This window comes from Pteropus alecto, unplaced genomic scaffold (genome assembly GCF_000325575.1).
Source record: "Pteropus alecto unplaced genomic scaffold, ASM32557v1 scaffold160, whole genome shotgun sequence".
Classification (NCBI taxonomy): Eukaryota; Metazoa; Chordata; class Mammalia; order Chiroptera; family Pteropodidae; genus Pteropus; species Pteropus alecto.
In genome coordinates this window covers 4,519,373-4,539,568 of record NW_006429864.1, presented here as the reverse complement: position 1 = coordinate 4,539,568, position 20,196 = coordinate 4,519,373, and the positions used below count along the sequence as shown (strand labels likewise).

Sequence of the window (20,196 nt, the reverse complement as noted above, 5' to 3'; positions counted from 1 at the left end):
ATCCTCAGTTTCTTCATCTTATAGACGAGGATGATAACAGTACTTACCTCAGTACCTACCCAATTGTGAGGATTAGAGTTAAAAAGCACTTAAAACATCCCTGGCACTTTAGAATTATCTAGCAGTGGAACTTTGGGATGGTCACTTTCTCATCTGTAACTGAAGGGGACTATACGAGCTGCTCTCTTGGGCCACTTCTAACTCAAATCTGTCATCATTTCTGAAGTTATTCTCCCAAATACAGAAGAAAAGTGAACAGGGCACTGCACTAGACAAATTGCAGTTGCATAATTGGGCTGGTCTCCCTCCCCCCATGTCCGGGTCAAAGGGCGTAGGGTTGAGGTCAAAGATGGCCCCAGCCTTCTCTGCTGACAAACGGGTTTAGCTAATAACTCCATCTTCCAAAGACGTTCATTCCCATGCTCGGACTGGCCGTGTGGCTGCAGAGAGCTCTCGAGCTGAATCCCTTGGGGCCCCTGGGAGGAGAGTTGGCTGCCACAACTTTAAGAGGTGGAATTTTGCTTAAACCCATCGAGCTTTCAAAAGGTGCTCAACAATTCATAATTATGAAATGGGCATGCCCATTTCATAAGAGTCTCCACTCCTGAGAAGATGCTAGCCCAGCAAGGTATGTTTAAGGCAGGGATCTCACCTGCCTTAATAATATTATTAATATTCTGACCTACCCTTTCCAACTCGTCATTTCCTTTCTTAAAATTTTCAGTGTCCCCAGAGTCTCAAGGTGAAGTTCAAACCATTTCTCCGAGCATTCAAGGCTCCCATCTCTCTTTAAAATGGTATCCCTTTCAGCCACTGCCCTGCACTGAGCATTCCACTTGCACTCGCCCCCATCACTCAAGATTTCTCTCCTTTACCGGCCCAGGTCCAGTTCATCCTTTCACACAGATGGCCCCTGAACTGAACTCACAGGACGTGCCTATGTGTTCCTCATTAGCTCTTGAGCCGTCACTGCCATGTAGCATTATTTCATTCATGCTGGCTCAGTCACTGCCACTTGACTCTTATCTTCAGGAAAGGAAGAAAAATGCTAGGTCTGTCTGTATTACCACTGTGCCAGATCCCAAGTGTTCCCAGCGGGGTGAATTCCACTTTCCCGAGCGTCCTCCCCTGCTATGGGCTACACCCGACACGAGGTGGCGCCAAGGAAGCTCTCCCATTTCACTCCAGACGTTCTGTCTGGCCCGACTTGTTCCTGAGGCACAAAAAGGCCTTGATCTTTTCTACGAAAATAAAGGCAGCCATCCAGGCAAAGGGTGAGACAATGGTATCAAGGTGTAAATGATATCAACAGGTGCCTGAGGAGGCAACACAGTCTCCACCAAGATTCCTTCCAAAATGAGCCAGATAGTATAAAGTACCTACTGAAGCCCCCAGCTTTGATCTTTTCTGTGAAAATAAAGCTGAGGCTGCCACCCATCCCTCAGGCCGACTGGGGGGCAGGGTGAGTCTGGTGAGCAGCACCTATGCACCTTTCTGAAAGGTCCTCTGGGATTAGGATGGGGAGAGGATCAAGCCGAAAATCTGGCAAGGAACCACAGCCGCCTGCCTTGACTCACGCGTACTCCCAAGGCAGGCACCTAGCACAGGCCTGACTCACTGAGGTGAGCCCTTCAGTGGGTGGCGGTCCCTTGGAGTGGGGGCTCTGCTGGGTTGTGCCCCTCCAGGCAAGGCTGACCTGCAGCCCTGCCTCAGGTGACTTCTGATTCTCTTTCTCAGCTGGGTACAGGCAGCCTGGTGGAGCGCAGGAGGTACTCTGGGGGTTGCCCTTCTTCTGCCCACCCCCTGAGTGAGTCAGCAGGGCTGGCAGAATCCACACCATGTAGAGTGAGCGGCACAGAGAGCTCCAGTGCAGCCAGTGCTGGCAGACCAGGAGACCGTCACTGAGATGGGCCTGGGGCCGCCTCCTATGTCTCTGCTGCCCACCCTCCAGCATCCCTTCCGCACCCCAGGTTCTCAGTGAGAAACTTACTCCTCTAAAGTACCAAGGACCATCCCAGTAAAACTGGCATCTTTACAAAGGGGTCCCAGAAGAGCAGGCCAAAAGAAGCAGCCTCTTCACTAGGGGCGTCACGTGGTTAGGCAGCTGATATGGGGGAGGGCGTGGCAACGGGGTATAGAGGGAATAAGAGGGGAAAACATAAATAAAGCCTCTCCATCCAGTAGTAGGGAGAACCTCATCCCCAGGGCCCTGGGCCAGGAAAGGACAGGGAAGAGGGCCAGCTATTTTATTTTCTTTGTATGTCTGTGTGTATATATACATGTTTATCAAGTTCACACGTTGGAAACTTTACACAGTGAATACCTTTAGCCTCTGGGCCGCCCCTATCCTTCTAGATGCTAATCCCCATGACCCAGCCTGCTTAACCCCTATTGCACAAAGATGTCCAATGCAGAGCCCACCTCAGACTTTGGTGCAGAACCTGTCCTGCGGGGGGAAGCAAGAGCATCTAGCAAAAACCCGGGAAGGTGAGGCTGCCCTCACCCACACCCCAAGACAGGCCCCAGCCTCTGGCCACATCCAGCCTGAAGGAAGGGGCCCTACCACCCACCGTCACCCTTCTATGCCAACTTGCCATCGGCATGGCCCAGGCGCAGAGGTTCCCAGGGCGGGGCGAGAGCGCAGCAGGTGCTCAGGCCTGGGCGTTGAGGGTGGGGGGCGCTGAGTAGCGCTGGCGGGCGTGCTTCTCACAGTACAGCTCATCCCCCACCCAAAAGTGTCCGCGCATCTTCAGGTTCAGCCCGCAGTCGGCACAGGTGTAGCAGCCTGGGTGGCGGTACCGCCCCTCCTGGATGCGCACAGCCTGGTTCCTGCAGATGGAGGCAGGAGAGCCATTAGCCTGGGGGTGGGGAACTGGGGCACTAGGCCTGATCCCCCATTCCCATTTCCCTAGAGCCCAGAGGCCGGACCTGAGAAGATCCCCAAATCTCAGACTCTTGACTCCCCGAGCCTGCTCTCAGAAATCTTACTTCAACAACTGACCGGCCCCCACCCCCAGAACCCCTAATCCAAAAAAAGTCATTCCTGCCCCACAAAGGGCAGATAAACCCCATCTCAAATCTTCTGGATTATTAATGGAACAGTGGTCTTCAAAGTGTGGTCCCAAGCACCAGGACCAGCAGCATCACGCCAACTGAGGATAAGCTAGAAATGTAAAATCTGGGGCCAGGGACCTCCTGAAGAGCAAACTCTGGAGGTGTGGCCCAGGAATGAGCTAACAAGCCTGGAGCTGCTGCTGCTGACACTTCCCCGCTGTGGAAGCAGCAGGTAGGGGGAGTACCCCATTCCGCAAAGGAAATGCTAAGGCCCAGGAGGTTAAGGGATTTGCCTAGTGAGTCATCTGACCCTCCGCACTGTGCACATAAGAACTTTTTCCGGTGGGGGGGGCTGCCTTTCAACAATTTTCCAGAGAATGTGGCCACCTTATAATGCCACCCACGGAGAAAAAAAAAAAAAGAACCTATCTCTGGAAAATTTATCCTGTTCCAGAGGGATAAGAGCAAGATTTTCCAGGAGAAGTCACCTCATCTAGAGGCAGATCTCCAGAGGCTGGGAGGTGACTGGAGAGAAATGAAAGTAGTAGCATATCTCACTCCTCCAGGGAGCAGGGAAGGAAACCAGGGAGGAGGAGATGCAGCATCAAAAAGCCAGCACAGCCATTCTGAGAAGGCTGATGATGACTACCCAGGGAACTACTCACAGATCCACTGTGGCAATGCCACCCCCCCGCCGCCCGCCCCGCAGGTCCCTGACTGGTTGTTCTATGCAGGCCCCTCTGAAGAGCACCCTGCACCCTGCCCCCACCCGGCCTCCCAGGCTGCCAACACTCACGCAATGCTGGTGCCGCACTTCTCACACGTGTGGAGCTTGGGTGGGGTGGCCAGGGCCCTGGAGGTGGGCAGGGAGGACTGGGGGCTCAGTGAGCTGGGCAGGAAGGCAGGCGTGCCACCTGGGAGGGGTGGGGGCAGACAGATACATCAGAGCTCATCCACCGCAGCAGCATCCAGGCCGCATTTACTTTCGCATGCTCTACCTGCTCCAACATGCTGAAGACACTCACAGTTACAGACGCACTGACAGGGGGGCCTCTGGAGTAACACTGGTCATGAAAGTGAGGAATGTAGGAAGAAAGGGATCTCGCCAGATCTTTGGCTCGGGCTGGGCAAGTGCAGAAAGCACATCTGAGGCTGAGTTAGCCTGAGCTAAGGCAACAGCCCAGGGAGCGTCCATACTGAGTGTCCAACATGGCACGCCGAGCAGACGTTTCCTCTTGCGTGGCCCAGTCACGATGATATTAATGGAGGGTAAGAATAGAGAATCACAGCACATGATACCTTTATACAGTTTTCAAAGGGCTCTTAAGTGAATTATTGCATCCGAGCCTTAGACCACACTCAGAGGAAGTACAGATGTTATGCGTCAGGTAAGGTCCCTATTTGCAGCCGATGCCAAGACTCCACTGGTGATATCACCATCCGTCTGCGCTCCCCTCACCCCACTGCCTCCCTGGCTCCCTCAAGGTAATGAGGGACAAGACTGGCTCCAAACTTTTTCATTCCACCCCTTCTTCTGTGAATACCTCTAGGAGACAGACATCAGAGTTGGAACCAGACACTAGGTTCTGGTGATTCTGCCACACACATATTTCTCCTGACCATCCCATCTTCTCACACCCTGATGCTACTGGCCAGGCAAGCCCTCCCCATCTCTCTCCTGGACCAGGGCAGTGCCCCACCCCCAACACACACAAGAACTCCTGCAGCAGCGTCCACCTCTTTGGGAGCTGGGCAGGCCTGTCAGCCCCAATAAACAGAGTGCCCCATGGGTAGACGTAGGTCCTAAGCACCTTCTGTCTCCACACTCTGCACACGGCTGGCCCATCAACGGGACGGTAAACAGATGACAAGAGCCCACATTATCTGTACTGTTCACTTTGGCATCTCAGGCACTGCCGGCCATTACTTAACCAGCCCTCCTGAGTTAGGCCACTCCTTAGCCTGGCACGCACGGCCTCGCAGCAGACACTTAACCTCCATGGCCACACTCCCTGCTGCCAGGCCCGCTGCTCTCACTCCCACACCCAGAAGCCCTCGGGCGGCCAGCGCTACATTCCACCGTCCTCCTGCCACCATCTGAAGGCTGTTTATTAAAGGCTTCATCTTTCTCCAAGGGCCACGTCAAATCCCTCCTCCTCCTCCGCGAAGCCCTGGCTGGAGACCCCACCACCAGCCTCTGTTGTTCTGCTGGCACTTTCCTGACCCCAGCCGGCAGCTCTGGGGCGCCCCTCGTAAGCCCACCAGATGGTAAGCTCCTTCAGCACAGGGCCTGTGGCTTCTAGGAGTCAGCACCCCTCGGCGCCTGCTCCCGTGATGAGCACTTAAGAAATACTGGCAACGACACGTCCACTCAGGGCCCCGAGGTGTCCCGGGGAACCTCCCTTCCCTACCTGAGCCCCCCAAGGCCTCACCTCTCTCCTCTGCTTCCAGGGCTTCCTGCAGGAGCCGAAAGGAACTGGACTGTCGGGGGGCCACCTGTCCCTCACGATTTTCCTGAAGCATCTTGAAGACTTCTGAGTCTTCTCCCAGGAGTTGGCTTCTCCCTTCTGAGTCCACACTGTGGGGATGGGAGGCAGCCAGGAGTGAGGGTCCATTCTGGGTGTTAGGCAGAACATGGGGGCAGCAAATGGATGTCCCAGAGGAAAGGATTCCAGGGACCAGAGGAAAGCCACCTGGGTTTAGAGAGGTAGGGACTCCTCATCCCTCTCTGGGAAGCCAGTCTCCTGTCCCTCCCAGCCCTCCAAGACCGTACCTGAGTCTGGGGACACGGGGGCCTGGGGAAGGCGGCAGCACCAGAACAGCCGAGTCGCCAGTGCCAGCGCGGCCGAGACCCGCCTGTAGGAAGGAGAGGCACCAGGGGAGGAGTCAGCGCCAGTGCCTTGGGCCAGCACACCCATCGGCCACCAAGGCCGGCTGTTCCCAGGCCCAACACCAGAGGGCTCCCAGCCCTCACTGACCAGCAAATCTCCATGAGGGGCCATCACTCTGACCCTGCCCTCAGAGCCAGCACATCAGGGATGGCTCCAGCTCCGTCCCAGAGGGGAGGGAGGGAGCACCCAGCTATGGAGGTGCGAGGGTTCTGCAAGCGGACCGGGCAAGGGGTGGCGTGAAAACCAGCGGGTGACAACCAGCTAAGTTAGGACACAATGCAAATTCCTTTGTTATCTCAGGCCATGTGTTTGGAAAGATGTTGCATCCTGGGGCCTGGATCCTCCGACAGAACGAGCAGAGAAGCCAACTCTGTTGCTGGGAGGAAAAGGCAGCATAAAGGGGTGGAGTGAAGAGGCCAAGACCCCTGTGGGAGCCAGGGCTGGGGCTGCACAAATGACTTCTCTCCCACACAAGCTGGTCCTCCTAGGAGGGCCAGAGTCTGGGCTGACCTCTCCCAGCCACCCCGGGAGGTCCTGGACCCGCCCCGTGCAGCCTTGGGGAGCCGGGCCAGTTCCAGGCCGACCCCAGCTCCCCAGCGTGCATGGTCCGTCCTGGGCTCTTACACCTGCTCTCCACCTGGACATCTGGCCTCCCGCCTCATACTGCTCTGCTTCCTGGCCTCCTCACCCTCCCCGCTCTGCTTCCTCTCTGGCCCATCCCACGCAAAGGAGGGCCCTGGAGACCGCCAGGCAGCATGGCGCCGAGGGCACAGTTTCCTGAAAAGCCAAAGTCCCTTGATTTTAAAATTCAAAGTCAGAAATGAATTATGAGGTCAAATGAAAAAACTGCATGAATTCCTAAGCTAAAATGGAAATGTCAGAGTCTCGAGAAGACAGCCCTAGACCCTGACCCGCCTCTGCCACCAGCTTGCATTTCTCTGCTCTTCGCTCTTTGGGAAGACGGTCTAGGTGAGGAGACTGAGGGTCAGAGGGACAAAGTGGCTGATCCAAGCCACCCCGGGAGCCGGAGGCAGAGCATGGAGTCCATACCTGGGCTCCTGGGTGCCCAGTTAGTGCCGTGTGGTCTGACAGTAAGAAAATTTCCTCAGGAATGACGGCCAGTTCCAGATAGCTACTCCAGAATTGTATTCCATCTCGCCGTCCCAACATGTGCCCTGAATCGAGGCACTGGCCGTTGGAGAGGGAGGGCTGAAATCTGGCCCGGGTCCCTCCAAAAGCCAAGCCCTTAAGCCGGACAGAGGGAGAGGCAATGCTCTCACTCCATATCTGCTCACCAAGGCTTTTGCCTACCCAGGTTGTGGGGGGTGGGGGAGGGAGGAACCCCCAGTTTCCAGAAGGGCACCATTAGGGTTGGTGGCATCTTGTGCCTTTGGCTCAGGGCAGCCTCAGTCCGCTGAGGAGCCAGCAGCAAGGCTGCAGCCACAGCAGACTGGGATGGGGGCACCTCATCTACAGTCACCTCTGCCCCCTCTCTCCCACCAGACCACCACACCTTGGTGTAGAGGCACCCAGCTCCCTAATTGGGAGAGGCTCTGCCTTTCTCCTCCCTTCCTCCCAGTCAGCTCAGCCTTCACAGAGGGGACCTTTCACCTCTGAGTCCAGAAAACCTGCTCACCTGCCCGGCAGAGGTGGCCAACACCTCTCAAAATGTGTTCTGGGGGAACACGGGATGTTAAAAGGTGAGTGGCAGGGAAGGGAGGGTCCCAGGAGAAATACTGCAGGTAAACAAGTTTAGGAAATTAATAAAATTAAATGTTTTGTTTTGTTTTTTCCTCACAGGACTGCCTAGAACCTTTAAGGTGCTGAAGTGTACAGTGACTCTCACGAGGGAGCCGTGGGACCCTGTGACTCCCATGCCATTGGACCCCGGCCTCATTTGTAGACCAGAATGCAAGTTTTGTTGGATTAGGAATTTCTCTGTTTTTCCACCACTGCATCTCCAGAGCCTAGAAGGGTACCTGACCCAAAGCAGCTCCTGATAGATATTTGTTGAAGGAACGACCAGGGAGGGATCTTGGGTCAAAGAAGGGAGCTCAGAAATCATCGGCTCTGAGTCGGAGGCGCAGAGAGAGGGAGGGTTACACGGTGGAGATGGGACTAACCCTCTCCCGCCGCATCTCCCCGCCATCCAGCCCAGGGCTCCTCTTCACACAACTCGGATGGTCCTCAAATCTTTTCATGCATCCGATCCCTGTGAGCTCCTTGAAACAGAACGGCGCCCCCACCCTACTCCTTACAACCTCTACCAGATTTAGTAGGTCTAGGCTGGAGCCTGAGAATTTGCATTTCTGACAAGTTCCAAGGTACCACTGCTGGTTTGAAAGCCACATACCACGTGCATGTCCCCTTTGCCTGTATTGAGGACACCACAAGGAAGGAGACCAGAATGCACAGCCCTTCTCCAGCCATGCCCCAGGACAAGCTCATTCCTGGCTGGTCTCAGCCAAAAGCTCCATCCTCCTCGAGGAGGCCCCCTAGGCCCAAACGCATAGGTCTTGCTTGTACCACTGCTTCCCCTCACCTCCCCCCATTCATCAGCCTCTAATCTAAACCCTACCTAGTCCTACCTCCCGACCCTCCAGCAAAATTCCTGACAAAGCCGTCTCGGGCCACCCCAGCCCACATTCAACTCTCCCCTCCCAGAAGGCCTCCTGCTTTTATAATTAAGACCACACTGTTTAGTGTTTAATTGTTCCAGAACTGTTTTGTCTGTTTCTCTTATCTCCACAGCTACACTTTAAGTTATTTAAAGGCAGGGATCTCGTGGAACACATCTGCGTGCCCATACTGCCTGGCGGCCCACAGGGCAGGCCCAGCGCAGGTCACCAAGGAGCCCCTACTCCTTCCTCCTCCAGAGTCCCCAGTTTCTGGCACCCTCCCCCAGCCACCCCCAAAGGCTCTGCTCTCTGGAATGCATAATCAGCCAGAGGTAGGATTCCAGCAGCTGGGCCTCGTCCCCTTCACCCAAAGGCTGGACATGCCCCCCTCAACCCTGCCCGCCCCCAGCAGCTGTGGCCCAGAACTGTTGGCTGCCTCACTCCCTCACCTCCTCGCCTCTGCCCTTAGAGAGGAGAAATACCACCGAGGGAGGCTGGGCTGTCGCTCGTGGACAGTCAGCCCTGTGGGGAGAGTCTGGTCCAGGGCAGAAAGGCAGGGGAGGGGCAGACAGAGAGCGGGCCAAGTGCGACTTCAGGCAGAACCACAGTCCTGCTAGTAGTTCCCTCAGCTGAGCCAAAGAAAGAAGAAGGGGGACGGGGTGGTGGAGCCGGGGCAAGCTTGGGGCTGGAATGGGGAGGAATGTGTTCAAGAGATGCAGCCAGAGCCAAAGGGAACCATCCCAACAACAGCAGCAAAACTATGTCAGCCCCGGCCCAAAAGAAACACCAGAGAAGGGAGGGAGCCAGCAGGAAGCAGGGAGGCGGCCACGAGTGGGAGTCAGGAGGCGGAAGGCCACCTGGGACCAGCCGGCCAGGACAGGGCAGCCGGGGCGGCCCACCAGCAGGCAAGATGGTCTCACTCGGGAGAGGGGGGTGCCTGCCGCGAGGAGACAAAGGCGCTGGCGGCCCAGGTAGGACCAGCCACCTGCACCCCTACTGGCAGCACTGGCAACCAGTGGACATGGGAGGCTCCCACCTTCACCCGGTGTCCTTACCTGCCGGCTTCCAGGGTGGCTCCCATAGGACAGACGGTCAGCAGCAGCGAGTCCCGGGGCATGTGCCAGGCTCTGGAAACTGAATGAGGGAAATGCGCAGTGTGTGTGCCAAGCACCCCTCCCCAGACTGCCCCAGCGAAACAGAGGGTGCCCCTAGGGCTCCCTAAACACAGCTACTAAGACTTCGAGAGGTCTGGCCTGGGCCGAGGGCCAGGGTACACCCCCCAACCCTGCACTTACTTCCGGCTGATCACCGCCTCTCCAGTGAAGGTGTGAGGGCCGGTGGGGGACTGGGTGGAGAAGGGGCTGCCTGCTCGGGGGCTGAGGGAGGCTGGGCTGGAGCAGGAGGACCGGAAGGAGGACTGGCTGTCAGTGTGTGTCCTCACAGAGCCCTGTGGAGACAATTTTCAGCCCACCCCCCTGGGCCCTTCCCCTCAGGCCTTCCCCTCTCTTCAGGGTGCTGGGGCTCCCGGTAGATGTACCAACCTACCTGGAAACGCGTGGCCAGCACCTCCACGGAGCTTTCCCCATTGGTCTGCCTGGGAGAGGCAGCCCGGGATCTGAGGAGAGGACACGGGAGGAGTGTCACAGGGGTCCTGGAATTCTGCTTAGTTGGTAGAGGCCGGATTTTTCAGCTATTCCCATACCAGGTTCTCAAGACTGGTATCACGTCCAAAACATTCAGACAGCAGGTTGTCAACTTTCGACTTTGCCAAATCCAAAACCAACAATCACCAACAACCACCATCATTTCTTAAAAGACAGTTTAGCACCAAAAAGCAGGACAATTTTGGCAAAAAGTTCCATAAATTCAATTTTATTAAAAACTCCTCACACTATTTCCCCCACCTTTCTTTCTTTCTCTCTCTCTCTTTCTCTTTCTTTCTTTCTTTCTTTCTTTCTTTCTCTCTCTCTCTTTCTCTTTCTTTCTTTCTTTTTTCTTTCTTTCTCTCTCTCTTTCTTTCTTTCCTTCCTTCCTTCCTTCCCTTCTTTCTTTCTTTCTGCATTTCATCCAGACTTTGTCACTAGTTAACATCAGTTTGTAGATCAATTTTGGGGGAGATTGCTGATTCATAAAATAATCCTTACTCTTTCACCCATGGAGAAACTGAAGCCCAGAGAGGGAAAGTGAATTGCCCAAAGCCCTAAAGCCTGACAGTGGCTGAGCCAGCTGCTCATTCCCCACAACCAGAGGCTTGGCCCCCACCTGCTCCATCGCTAATGGCCAGAATGCCTTTGACAGGGCCACTTGTCCCTTCCACAGGCTTCTCCTCCAGGAAACAAGGGTAGAGCAGTCCCCCTTCCCACCAGGCAGGCCGCTGCAGGACCTAGAGACCAGCTCTCCCACCAACCACCCGGGCAGCCAGTGAGGGTTCTCCCACCCCAGCTCCCCAGGGACCGAACTGGAGCCTTGAAGAGGCCATTGGAGGACTGGGAGCTGGCTGAGGGTGGAAAAAGGGTGGAAAAAGCGCCCGCTATGTCCCAACCCCACTACACCATTCCTGGATGTCCGGCCACTTCTAGAGAGGTCAGCAAGAACCTCAGTCACCACACACCATGCCCGTCCCCGCCTCCCCGGGGAGGGATGTGGAGTCAGAGTGAGGGGAGCTCGGGCTGTGGCTCCAGCCCAGAGCACTGCTTCCTGCCACAGGGCTCTGAGTGCCTGAAAGGCCCCGGGGGTGGGGGTGGGGTGGGGTGTTGTTTAGCGTGGAAGAGAAAGAGGCTGAGCAAAAGAAAGAAGAAACAGGGAGCCTTGTCCTGCCCAATATGGAGCTAGAGGCCTAAGGGTACTTGGCCAGGCCCACCGCCCTGACGCCCTGACGGGGCCGGGTCCCTCCAGGAGACACTCCAGAGGAAGCGATGGTGTCAGCAGCTCCCTGCCTCTCCCCTGCCCGACTCCGCATCCTCTTGTAGATTTTGGTCCCCTTCCCAGATGCCATGAGGTACCCCCAACCTTGCATCCCACTTCTGCAAACACTCTTGAGCCAGAGTGGCACAGAGGAGTCACTGAAGGGGCTGAGGTCCCCAGAGCATCAGGGGAGCCAGCTTCTACAGCACTGCAGGGCAGCCGGGGCCAAGGGAGGGCACGGAGCCAGGGCCCAGGGAGAGCCTGGCAGTGGAGGTGGTGTAGGAGAGGCGGGAGGTACCTGACTCAGGCTGAAGGCCCGCCCGAAGGGCTCTCCTGGCTGGAGGAATCTCCCAGCATTCCTGTCCTGTGACTCAGCAAGATGCCCCACCTTGGGGAGCCACCTGTCCCCCGCAACCCAGGCCTCCAGGCTTCAAAACCCACTAGCCAGGAATCTGCCTTCACCAGCAGGATCCAGAGAGGCAATGGAGGGAGAGACGAAGGGACTCTTTGGGAAGCGAGCCCCCAAACTCCTTAACTTCCCCCGCTGCCCCACTGCCCCTATCTGAACAAAGGCCCTGCCCTCTTGGAGGGAAGGTCCCTGGAGACCGGCTTAAGGCACACCTTTCCCCTCTTCAACCCACTTGATGCCCACGCCCTCCTATACTCCACACAGCTGGGAACCAGTCAAACCCGGGAGTCCAGCCTGCCCTGCCTGTGGCTGCTCGCCCAGCTGGGCACAGGGACACCTCTCAGCCCACTCTGCTGCAGGTCCAGAGCCCAGACCTTCTCACAGATGAGCCGAAAGGGCCCGGGAAAGCCAGGCAGGGCTGAGGGCAGGGGCAGGGGTGGTCGGTGAAGCGGGCTGGCAGAGGAGAGAAGAATGCTGGCGGGCCCAGCACAGGTGGAGGGGGGAGGGCCTACCGGTCTAGCTGCAGCCGCAGGGGTGAGGGGCTCTGTCGAATCTTGCTCTGGGCCTCAGCGTGGAGCATGCCCTCGGCACTCTCCCCGTTGATGGCCACAATAATGTCGCCAGGCCGGAGGTCAGCAGCCTCTGCCTTGCCCCGCTCAGTTACCTGTAGGGGATGAGGAGCAGGTAGTCTGAGGTACCACCCCTCCAGCCTCAGACAGTGGTGATGCTCAGGGAGGGAGGAAGGAGAGAAGATTTTTCTCTGTCTTGCCCAAGAAACACAGAAGCTGGTTTGAACCAGACTGACCTGGGTCCCCCTTTAGCATCTCTCTCCCTGCCCACCAGTGGTTGTTGCCCTGCTAATCAGCTAATGCCCTCCAAAGCTGGAGTGACAGCCCCTTTCCCCCCTCCCCCCGGCATCGGCGTTGTAATGGGGGCCACCCAAAGAACATGTAATGACAGATTTCAGAAACTGTGCTTGGAAATACTTTTGGATAGTATTTCTTGCCTGTGCAAATTGCACTGTGCTTGTGGCTGCCTGTACCCAGGCCCTCTGCGTGAATGCTCCCAGGCCTGGGCCCGGGGCAAAGGTCAGGAGGAAACTACCAAGAATTCAGGGGCTCCTGCTCTTGTAACTTCCCAAAATGGCTGCCAGCAAGTAAGGGGGTGGTGACTGAGGAGAAAAGAGAAGGCCCCATACTTGACCCAGCTCCCTTTTACTCCCCAGAAACCCGTTCCTGACCTGGCCACCACATCCCCATGGCAACAGGGCCCCAGCACTCCCTGGGCCAACACTCCCAGAAGCAGGCCTCTGGCTCTAGAACAAAAAAAAGGTGTCTGTGGGGACCAGGTGGACAGGGCAGACCCTAACTAGGGGGTACCTCTTTACCTCCTGGAACTAGCCCTTACCTTGGTCACCATGATGGGCGTGTGGAAATCCCTGCCCCCAGTGATGCGGAAGCCCCAGGGCGCTGGCCCCACGACGTCCACCGTCAGGGCCATACCTGAGGAAGAGAGGATGGAAAGGTGGAGCCTCTTGAGGACACTGTAGGGAGCGGGAGACAGGCAGAAGGGAGGAGAAGGTGTGACGGGTCCACGGAGCAGTCAGTCAGGGGCTGGGGGCATAAAGGAAGTGACCAACTCCTTCCTTCGTCCCCCAGTTTCACTTCCCCCCACCCTGGGAAGCCATGACTCTGAGTTTTCCTTCGCCGTGTTCGGCAGCGAGGCTCCCTGGACGCAGGCTGTCAGGGTGCCAGACAGGGCCTCGCTGGAGAACTGGCGGGCAGGGGCTGGCAGGTGGTAGGAGATGTCAGCATTTCCTCCTCTCCCCCTCCTCCACCATCAGGGCTAAGTCTCACAGTGCTGCTTCCTGTCCCCAAAACCAACAGCACAAGGTACTTCCTCCCCGCTCTGGGGGAGGGCAGCGATGTGGGAACAGTGACAGCAAGGAAGGGGGTGGTGCCACCACAGACTGTTGGAGTAGTTGACTGGGTGGGGACTGGCCCAGGTGAGGCCAGGGTCTTCAGAGGCTCCTCCTGCTGCCTGCTCAGCCCCTGGCAGGTGGTCCAGCTAAGCAAGCCAGGGCTTCCTGCCTCCCCCAGGAGCCTGCTGCCCTACCAAGAGCCCCAAAGATAAGCTGATCTGCCAAGTTGGGCACACCCACGCCCTGGTGCTGGCCAGCAGGGTGAGCTGACTGATGCTGCCTGCAAGCCTCCCATCCACTGACCCCTCCCCTGGGCAAGGGAGTGTCCTTGCAGACCGGGTTCTTGTAGGATTTCCGGAGCCTCTAGTTCTGGAGTCAGGAGCCAACCCAAGCAGAAAGCTGCAATGCCAGGCTGGGGCACCACCCTACCCAGCGCCCACACCGGAGCTGCCCCTGGGGAGACCCAAAGGCTGCAAATAACGCCCGAATCTATACAGGGACACTGGGGCCACCTCCCGCGTTTAGGAGCCTGGGGAGGGTGCGCCCAGGCCAGCGGGGCTGTTTGCCCTCTTCCTGGCCCTGTGGGTTCCCCTTTGCCCAGGGCCGGCCACTGTCCCTCCCCAGGCCACCAGGCCGGCGCTAGCGGCTCACACGTCTTGGATTCCCGGACCTTTGAGCAGACCAGTGGACTCCGCGCCGGGCGCAGCCGGGAGGTGCCCAGCCAGTCTGCCTGGCTCTCCCAGTTCCGGCGCCCTCTGCGCTCCGAGGCCAAAGTACCCGAGGGCCAGGGGCTGGAGGAGGAGAGCCTGGGATGGGGAAGCCCAGCCGGCGCGGGGCGCCATTCCCCAGGCGAGGCTGAGGGGAGAGGGACTTGGGGCGCAGGAGCGGTCCCAGCGCCGAGGGGCGCGGGCGCGCAGAGCCGCACGCAAGCCGGGAGCCGGGAGGCCGCCGGCCGTGCGGACCGTGCGCAGGTGGGCGCGCTCACCTGGCCCCTGCTCACCTGTCGGGCTGAGCGGCCGGGTCCGGGAGGGAAGGGAGGGAGGAAGGCAGGGAGGGCGAGGAGACGCCGCCGCTCCCGCTGCTGCCGCCGCTGCCGCCTGCCTGACTCTGGGGAGAGCCTCCCGGGGCTCCGGGACCTGCCTCCGCCCATGTGATCCCGGGGCCGCCCCTGCCGCCGCCCCGGCGATGGAAGCCGCCTCCTCCGCGCAGCCCGGCCCCGGAGCTTCAGCCTGGTCCGCGCCGCGCTGCGGGACTGGGGTGACTCTCCCTAGAGTTCCCTAGAAGTCGCGGCCGTCCTCTCCGAGGTGCCCCGTTTCCCCCGACTGCCCTCCGGGTGCAGGGGAGGCTTTCCGGTGGCGGTCCCGAGCCCCGCTTCGCAGACGGCTGAAGCTGCCACCCACTAATGCTCTCCCCCGCCGCCCTTCAAAGGGGCCCTCGAGCGTCACCCCCCACCCTAGAGCCGCGGCGGGGACGGACGCGGGGTGCGGCATGGTCTGTCCGCGGTCCGCCGGGCTCCTCCGCCCGCTCCAGGCTCCCACGCTGGTGCAGATGCAGCCGGATACCCACAGATCTCAAACTAGGACCGCCCACAGCCTTCCCCGGGCCGCTGCGCTCCAGGCCCGGTGGTGCCAAGCTCCCGGGCTGCCCCGCAAGCCTGCTCCACTCAGGGGGACTTGTCAGGCCCAGGGGGAGATAAAGAGGCTCGGGATGAGGTCACTAGGCTCCCTCCGGGGCTACCAGTCTCTCCCTCTTCTGAGCTGATGCTTTTTACACTCCTGGCTGTCATTATCCTATCTTGCTGCCCTGCCTGGGGCTGGCCAGCTCCAACAACCCCCTCTGTCCCTGGTCCCCCAGGCCCCAGCTCTCTGCCAACCACCTGGAACCCAGGCTCCGGGGATCAAGAGAGGACAGCCAAGGAGAGGCCCCAGGCACCAGCTCAGAACCATCTGGCAGATGGTTCCCCAGCAACCCTCCCCCTGGGCACCTCATGGCCCACCAGAGCTGGCTCCATCTCCCATTGCTCTGCGCCTTGCACTCTCTCTGACAGGCTGGTCTGTTGTCAGGGGTGCACACCTGTGGGCACAGCAGTAACTTTCCAGCCTCGAGTAGTCATTCCCCCCAGTTCCCTTTACAAGGAGTGCTCTCATGCCCCCGCTTGCCTACCTATACCCTGGGTCTCCTCTTCCCTGTACACACAGTCCAGGTCACTTCCAGCCTGCTACCTCTCCTGACCCCAGTTTCCCACAGCCTCTATTCCCAGTGTGTGTAAGCCACTCTCCCACTAACTCCTCCTGTGCCTAGTGGTGTGGCCTCTTGGCCTGAAGCACCTGTCCTACGCCCCACCTAGACTGGAAGCCCTGAGAGGACAGGAAGCTACAGGTAGAACCAGCACATGTGGGGTCACACAGACCTCGCCTCAAGTGTCAGGTCTGCCTCTACTAGCTGCATGACCTTGGGCAATTTCTTTGGCTCCTCTGGGCCTGTTTCCCCATGTGTAAAATGCGGATGATGCATAGTTGTGCAGACTGCCCTCCCATGTAAAGCTGCCTGCACACAGGTTCCTCGGAGGGCAGGGTGGGTTTTCGTTTGGTTCACTGCTCCATTCCCAGAGCCTAGCACAGTAGGCATTCAATAAATATTAGTTGAATGAATATTGTTCAATGATTGAATGGATTAACCTCCCTTCCTTTGCCACCACCGCCCCCCCGCTCCGCCCAGCAATTTATGGCAGAGACTCTGTTTTATACCTTTTAATGCTCCTGACTTTGCCTCGAACAATCTCTAGAAACATGTACAGGTTCATCGGCAGCATTTCTGCTCCATGGGTTCTGCACTCACAGAACTCAGGACAAAGATAAAGTGGACAAGATGTGATCTAGTGGGACAGAACAGAGTCCTGTGCTGCAATCTAAGCAACTCTGTGCCCCTGGGCACCTCACCTCTCTAAGGGGCAGCAGCCCCAGCGACCCTCAGGTCCACCTCGCCCCTCGAGGCTCTGACACTCCCTTCCCCTTCCCCCTCGTGCCAGCCAAGGCACAGAAGTGGTCATCGTCCATCAGGGCAGTCATGGCAGGCAGCCCGGGGCCTAGCGCTGGTTCTCTGCAGAGGTTTCAGGGCCCCGTCAAAGAGAGGGTGTGGATTTGGTTTCTGCCCCAGGGAAGGGAAGGCTCAACCCTGGTATCTTTTAGGAAGGCGTCAGGGACTCCAAAGGAGCTGGGATGGGGATCACGAAGAATGATCATTTCCACAAGACAGGCTGGCCCTGCCCGCTGAGCTGCAGACTGTGGTGAGGCCTGGGGTGGCTGGAATGGCTGAAGGAGGGCACGCAGGTCTTGTTCTCCCAGCTGCCACTTAACCACCACGGAGGCTTCGCCACACCCAGGATCAAGGAGCCAGCCAGGGCCAGGCCGCCGCCCTGTCATTCACGGCCCGCCTGTCTTGACAGAACTGGGCCCCACCACCTCTTACCACCCACCTGGGGTGGGGGAGCCCTAAGTGACAGGCCTGGAAGACAAGAGTGCCAGGAAGAATATAAAAGGCCCAGCCCAGGGCCAGCCCAGGGAAGTCCTTGACCGCATGCATGACCTTCTTTCTTTGGAGGCCTCTGGACATGGAGCACCTGGTAGACAGGTGGCAACAGTGACAGACCTGACTTCAGCATTTTATAATGATGTGACCCAGAGAACTCTCTGCTGCCTCTCTTCCTGTGGACTCAAAACTGCCTTCTGTGATGCTTACAGCAGATCACGTGAGTGTGTAGCTTTTTATGCCCCACTCAGCTCTGAGCGCTGCCAAAGAATGGAGCTTTCCTTCCCTGGCGGAGCAGACTGTGCCATCGCTGTCGCCCCACGGGAACCACCAAGCCCCGAACTCTGAAACCTTGGGCAAGAAGTCGTTCTGGCTAGCTGTGGCCCACCACTCCCAGCTTCCCGCAATTGACTGCTCAAAAACCCGAGCCTAAAAGAAGAGAGTAAACAAACACACAGAGGTTCGGTGTGGAAATAGAGCACACAGAAGGAAACCATTAGGAGGAGAGCAGCTAGACATGTCATCCAGTCCAGCAACCCCACGGTGGCTCCAGAATCAAAACAGCCTGCACACAAGGCCACATTCAGCTCCCATCTCTGGTTTCTCCCCACAATCAGGCCTCGCCCTGGGCCCTGTAATGTTGGTTCTTCTCTCGGGGCTGCCCAGTGCTGCCTGAGGCCTGAGATCTTCAGAGATAATAATGGTGCCTTTCTTGCCTCCCCTCACGCACGAGCGTGTGCGCACACACACACTCTCACGTCCCACCCGATTCCCAGCACAGCCCACTGCAGAAAGAATTCCCATAATCCTAAGCAGGATGAGCCCTCTCCCATACCCCCAAAAAGGAGTACAAGGCAAGGCCCTGGTATCCAGATTTATTTTACATTCTCTTCCAGGGGGGACTTGGGGGTTGGGAGGAGCTGGGGAGGCAGGAGGACAGCACGCATCGGTCTCCCTGGAAAACATTTGGGACAGGCCGGGCCTCTGAGGCACCCCCTTCCTGGGCACTACAGCAGCAGGACGAATGCACAGTCCAGGCTCGGGCTTGGCAGCCTTTGTGAAGAGGGGGCCTTCTGGCAAGACCTCTTGCCAGGCCTCCAATGCTCAGGAGGTGCTATGTCCATCCCCCACCTCACTCCCAGGCCCAGCTGGAAGCAGGAAGGCAAAGGGGGCAGCAGGAAAGCTGGAGTGAAAGGGGAGGAATCCCCCCAGGCACAGCCTTTGGTCTTGATTAGGTTAGGAAGCTGGTCCTTGTTAGAGGAACCCCATGGGGGTAAAGCTGGGAGCCAGTCCCTGTTAGAGGAAACACTGTAGCAGGGGTGGGGGAAACGCGGGGGTTCTGGTCTCAATCAGGCCTGGAAACGTCTCCACTTCAAAGCAGACCTCTATATTTGGGGAGTAGGGTAGGGAGGAAATAAAAGGGCTGTGAGAGGAAGGCTGTGAGCTGTTGGTGGGAATCAGTCCAGGGGGCTTCGAAGGGGCTCCGGGGGAAAGGCTGCTGGGTTGTCTGCAGATGCCAGCAGCCAGGTCCTGGGAGAGAGGGCGTCGGTCCTCTCTCCCTCCGGGAAGTGCTACTGCTCCCCACTCCATCCTGGCTGGGCTCTGAGTTGCCACCGAGACCACTCACACCGGGGCTACGTAATTTCCAGGGAACGTCCCAAATTTCTGAGTCCTCCGGGAGACACCTGAAAGAGGACAGACAGAAAGATCATTCCACACACTTCTTTTTTTTATAGGAATGGGAGGCTGAGAGCCCTGCCCCCTGCTGGCAGTGCCCAAAACTGCAGGGGAGGCCCTGTCTCAGGAAGGGAGGCTGTCTTCTTCATTCCTGCCCCCTAGTGGCAGAAGCTTAGCTAAGCCAAGCTACACTTTATAAATTAAATGATAAACCAATCCGAGCACTCAACTACCGTGTATAACTTTGTACGCAGCACTGAATAACCGCATCATTCCTCGGAAAAGCAAGGAAGGAAGCAAGTATGAGTCACAAAACTTAAATCGGGAGGAATGTCACTGGACACCCTCATTTTAGAGATGGGGCAGGTAAAGCCTAAGAGAAGGCCGAGTGAATTTCCCCAAAGCACTCCCTGCTTAGGGATAGAGATGGGAATAAAAGCCAGGCCTCTGGTCTGCTACTCCTGCAAAGACACCTGTGCCCTGGGGTGCTGGAGGGGGAAATGCTGGAAGATATGGGACTATAACATGAAATTCAAGTCCTGGGCCTTCCTTTCCTAGCAGGCTGGCATCCTGGTTTTCTCAGGAGCAGCCCATGCTCACCCTGCCCCCAGGCCTTGCTGATGCTGGTCCTCTGACTGGAGGGCCTCCCTGTTCCACGCTGCAGCCCTTCAAGGCTCAGCTCCTCCACGTCCTCCAGGAAGCCTTCCCTGACCTGCACTGTCCACAATGATAACCACGAGCCACGTGTGGTTACCGGGCATTTGAAATGCACGAGTGTGACTGAGAAACTGAACCTTCTAAACCTTTCCTCTAAAAGCACTCATGTTTGTACCACAAAAGTGGTGTTATTTCTTCTTGTCTATGCAAATTTGTAAAACTGTACTAGTAGTTGTAAAAAAAATTCAAAAGCAGAAGTATACAGAGTAAAATGACAATGTGCCCCAAGCCTACCCGCCCGGGGTAAGGACTGTTAAGAAGTCAGTGCTTCATAATCACTGGTGTGTCCAAAGCTTGGCCAGCAGCGAGGTGCTGGGATTCAGGAGAGAAAGGCGGGCTGCCAGGTCAAGGGACTGCCTTGTAGCCACCCTGCCTAGGCAGCCCTCCAACCCTTCAGTCCCTGCAGCTAGCTGCTGCAGGGGGTGCTTATGGCTGCTCCCTACTCTCTGAGGACGGCCCCAGCTTCTGAGGCTGTGG

The 20,196-nt window shown here is 57.6% G+C and overlaps 2 protein-coding genes across 3 annotated transcripts in view; both read right to left on the bottom strand.

The window, feature by feature from the left end:
• Positions 1 to 2,176: 2,176 nt before the first annotated feature.
• PDLIM2 (PDZ and LIM domain 2) lies at positions 2,177 to 14,925 on the bottom strand. Of its 2 annotated transcripts, XM_006904385.3 has the most exons (11): positions 14,798 to 14,925; positions 13,284 to 13,378; positions 13,117 to 13,191; positions 12,389 to 12,540; positions 10,109 to 10,178; positions 9,859 to 10,010; positions 9,619 to 9,697; positions 5,828 to 5,910; positions 5,487 to 5,632; positions 3,851 to 3,968; positions 2,177 to 2,829 (listed from the first exon to the last, which is right to left on the bottom strand). In XM_006904385.3, the coding sequence occupies exons 2-11, from the start codon at positions 13,374 to 13,376 to the stop codon at positions 2,652 to 2,654; spliced, it is 1,146 nt and encodes a 381-aa protein (XP_006904447.1). In that variant the 5' UTR covers positions 13,377 to 13,378; positions 14,798 to 14,925; the 3' UTR covers positions 2,177 to 2,651. The 2 variants fall into 2 exon arrangements, with proteins under 2 accessions (XP_006904447.1, XP_015441728.1); XM_015586242.2 differs by lacking the exon at positions 13,117 to 13,191.
• Positions 14,926 to 18,184: 3,259 nt separating this feature from the next.
• SORBS3 (sorbin and SH3 domain containing 3) overlaps positions 18,185 to 20,196 on the bottom strand; it is a 19,518-nt gene continuing 17,506 nt past the window's right edge. Inside the window, exon 19 of the mRNA XM_025044263.1 lies at positions 18,185 to 19,010. Coding sequence (XP_024900031.1) covers positions 18,949 to 19,010 — 62 coding nt within the window. The 3' untranslated portion in view covers positions 18,185 to 18,948. The remainder of the gene's footprint in view (positions 19,011 to 20,196) is intronic.